Source organism: Buceros rhinoceros, unplaced genomic scaffold (assembly GCF_000710305.1).
Source record: "Buceros rhinoceros silvestris isolate BGI_N320 unplaced genomic scaffold, ASM71030v1 scaffold34694, whole genome shotgun sequence".
Classification (NCBI taxonomy): Eukaryota; Metazoa; Chordata; class Aves; order Bucerotiformes; family Bucerotidae; genus Buceros; species Buceros rhinoceros.
Window position 1 is genome coordinate 14,587 of NW_010409553.1, and position 2,894 is coordinate 17,480.

Consider the following 2,894-nt stretch of genomic DNA (forward strand, 5'->3'; position numbering starts at 1 on the left):
GCTCAGACTGTCTTTTCAAAATTTCTAGTAATTAAAGACTTTCACAGGATTTTGTGTGCGTGTGAATTTATAACTGCCTGTTGTAAATTAACTTATTGAGATTAATAGCTATTTAGAACATTAGCGTAATGCAAGTCCTTCATAACATGCTATACCGTCATTCCAAAGCTCATGATAAATCTACCAGCCTAACTGGCTTGAAGTGTATTGCATTTTCTATATAATTTAAACAGCCAGGTGTTTTATTACATGAAATTTGGTGGGGATCTTGTGAGTTTAGATAGCATTGCATGGCCTTTTGCCTTCATAGCAAGAATATTCTTAATAACTGAGTAGTTGAAGGAGCATCGATGCTAATGCTATGTTACATAGTCTAGTTACCTTATATTGTATTCTAAGTATTTCTTTATGAGCCAAATTGCTGTATGGGATGGGAAGAGGTGGCGGGAGAGGAGACTCATTCTTATGGGAAAGTACATCATGATACAAAAACTTAATTCTGCTTTTTTGTGGACAAGCCATGGTACGGTTGGGAATGAGGTGGTTTGTTTCCAGCAACCTTTCCAAGCTAGATTCTGATACGTGTGTTTGCTATATTCACAGTAAATACAGAAGCTGGAGCAGCTCTTGGTTTTGGGTTTTGTCTTTTTTTGCCTCCTCGATTGGATAACAAGGTCAGTAAGCCATGGGTAGGCTTTCAGCATAAAAATTGTGTTCTGCTGTTTTTCAGGATGAGAGAGCACGTATTGAGACTCTGGGTGGTTGTGTAACCTATATGGACTGCTGGCGGGTTAATGGTACCTTGGCTGTTTCCAGAGCAATTGGTAAGATAAACCATCGGAATTGGTGTAGTTCAGATTAAACATGATTAAAACACACCGCCTGAGACTGTGTGTTTACTGTAAATGATCATCGACCAAGTAGTGAACCACTCTTCTTGTCTTTGCCAGCTGACAGCTACAGAACTTGCAGATGTAACTTATCGCTAGCTATATAATCTTACTGGTTTTACCGTAAATATAGAGTATTTTTTTAGTGTACATACTAGCCATGACAGCCCTGATTCTTTTATACTTCTAAGTCTTTTGCTTCCCTTAAATGTCTTTGACTCTGTGGTATTCTACAGTAGCGTAACAAACTTGAGAGTGTTTAATTTGTAAAAGAGGAGGAAGTAATGTGTTCATCTAGCCTTTAACTGCTTTGCAAGTTTTTTGTCCACTTTAATATTAATGTATCTTTCTACTGTCTGCAGTTCATAAGTCAGATTGCTGCATCCTTCTTCAAATCACACATATCCAGCAAATCAGGGCATTTTAATTGTAGTATTCCAGAATCTTATTAAATGAGCTTACTTTGCTACTCACCAGTTAGGGCAAAAACATAAAAGACCCTGGGCAAGTACAGTAGATAACTGTAATGCATAAGTGGAAGCAAATTAGTGTAAATTTATAAGGTACTATTTGAATCAATAGCAACCCAGGTTTAGAAAGTATGTTCATATGAAACTGGTGAACTAAACGTAAGAGATTCTTACAATATTGTGCTGTATATCTGGATGGCTAAGAGAAACCTTATTTTCATAGCATTCTGAAGGCTGTACAAGAGGCACATGCAAAATGAAGGCCTGCCTATCTCCTTGCACGTTTCAGGTGTATTTCAGAGAGAAAAAACTTCAAAAGAATTTTCTTAGTTTCCCTGCAAAATTAGGAAAGAATGAATTAGAGTAACTCTAGAAACCAATTGGATTTAGGTAGCTTCCAAGCTACCTTAAAGAGCCAAAGGCCTTCCGTGCTTATTCCACAGCTGTTCACTACTCTTGTCCTGCACCAGTTACCTCTGGCATATGAGCTGCCTGTCCCTGAGGATGGTAAAAGCAATTGGTGGGTAAAGAAGTAAATGTCTACATTTGAAGTAATAAAGTCTTTGTTTTGATTGTTTGTCCTAGGTGACATATGTCAGAAACCCTACATCTCTGGTGATGCAGACGGAGATTCCTTTGAGCTGACTGGTTCTGAAGATTATTTGCTCCTAGCCTGCGATGGATTCTTTGACGCTGTCAAGCCCTATGAGGTTGTAGACTTGGTCTTAGATCATTTAATGCAAACCAAAGGAGTGGGTCTCAAAGCAGCAGAAAGACTGGTGGCTGCTGCAAAGGAGAATGGATCCAGTGATAACATCACTGTTCTGGTGGTGTTCTTGAGGGATCCGCAAGACATCTTGGCAGACTGTCTCAGAGACCCTAAGAGCCTTGGGGCTGGTGATGATGCTCGGAGCTCTCCGTTTAATTTCCTCAGCTGTGAGGCAGCAGCCACACAGTGACAAATTCTGCTTAATCCAGAACATTCAAGTAAGTTCACATAAGGAACTGCTTTCTGCTGGAGAAGTCTTTAATACAACAGGCAAAACATGTCAGGAGAAAAATGTCAAATGGACAAACATGTAACAGAAAGGCAAGACTCCTTCTGCTGAGCCCACATTTGTCTGTTCCTTCCTTCCTTCCCCCTTCAAAAGACTCTGAGCAGATGTGGAGATTTGTACAGCTATTTTTTCTCTGGGAGCAAATTTTGAAAGTGTGTCCCAGGGCTGCTGGTCATATTCCTCTGCCCTGGAGGTGGTAAGAAACAATGATACGTATAAGCTAATGGGTGAGAATACCCTCTGTGAATTCTGAGTGAAAATTTAAGTTGGCACTTAAAAAAAAAAAAAAAGCTGTATGTTGTGTTTGATTGTAATGTTACTCTGGAGATTGGGAGGAGAGCAGCTGTCACCATCACAGAAAAGCTTGTTACTGTCTGTGGTCTGTAGGAACAGGCTTGGTGTGCAAGAGACTGGGTGACACCATTATGCTCTGTAAGTTGCTTTTGTTTTGTACCAAAGATGATATTAGACTAATG

General features: G+C 39.7%; 1 protein-coding gene across 1 annotated transcript in view; it reads left to right on the top strand.

The window, feature by feature from the left end:
• Positions 1-2,319, top strand: part of PPM1F (protein phosphatase, Mg2+/Mn2+ dependent, 1F) — a gene marked incomplete at its 5' end in the record, with an annotated part of 7,335 nt that extends 5,016 nt beyond the window's left edge. The window contains 2 exons of the mRNA XM_010135270.1: positions 731-824; positions 1,946-2,319. Of these exons, the coding sequence (XP_010133572.1) occupies positions 731-824; positions 1,946-2,319 (468 nt within the window). The remainder of the gene's footprint in view (positions 1-730; positions 825-1,945) is intronic.
• Positions 2,320-2,894: the final 575 nt, after the last annotated feature.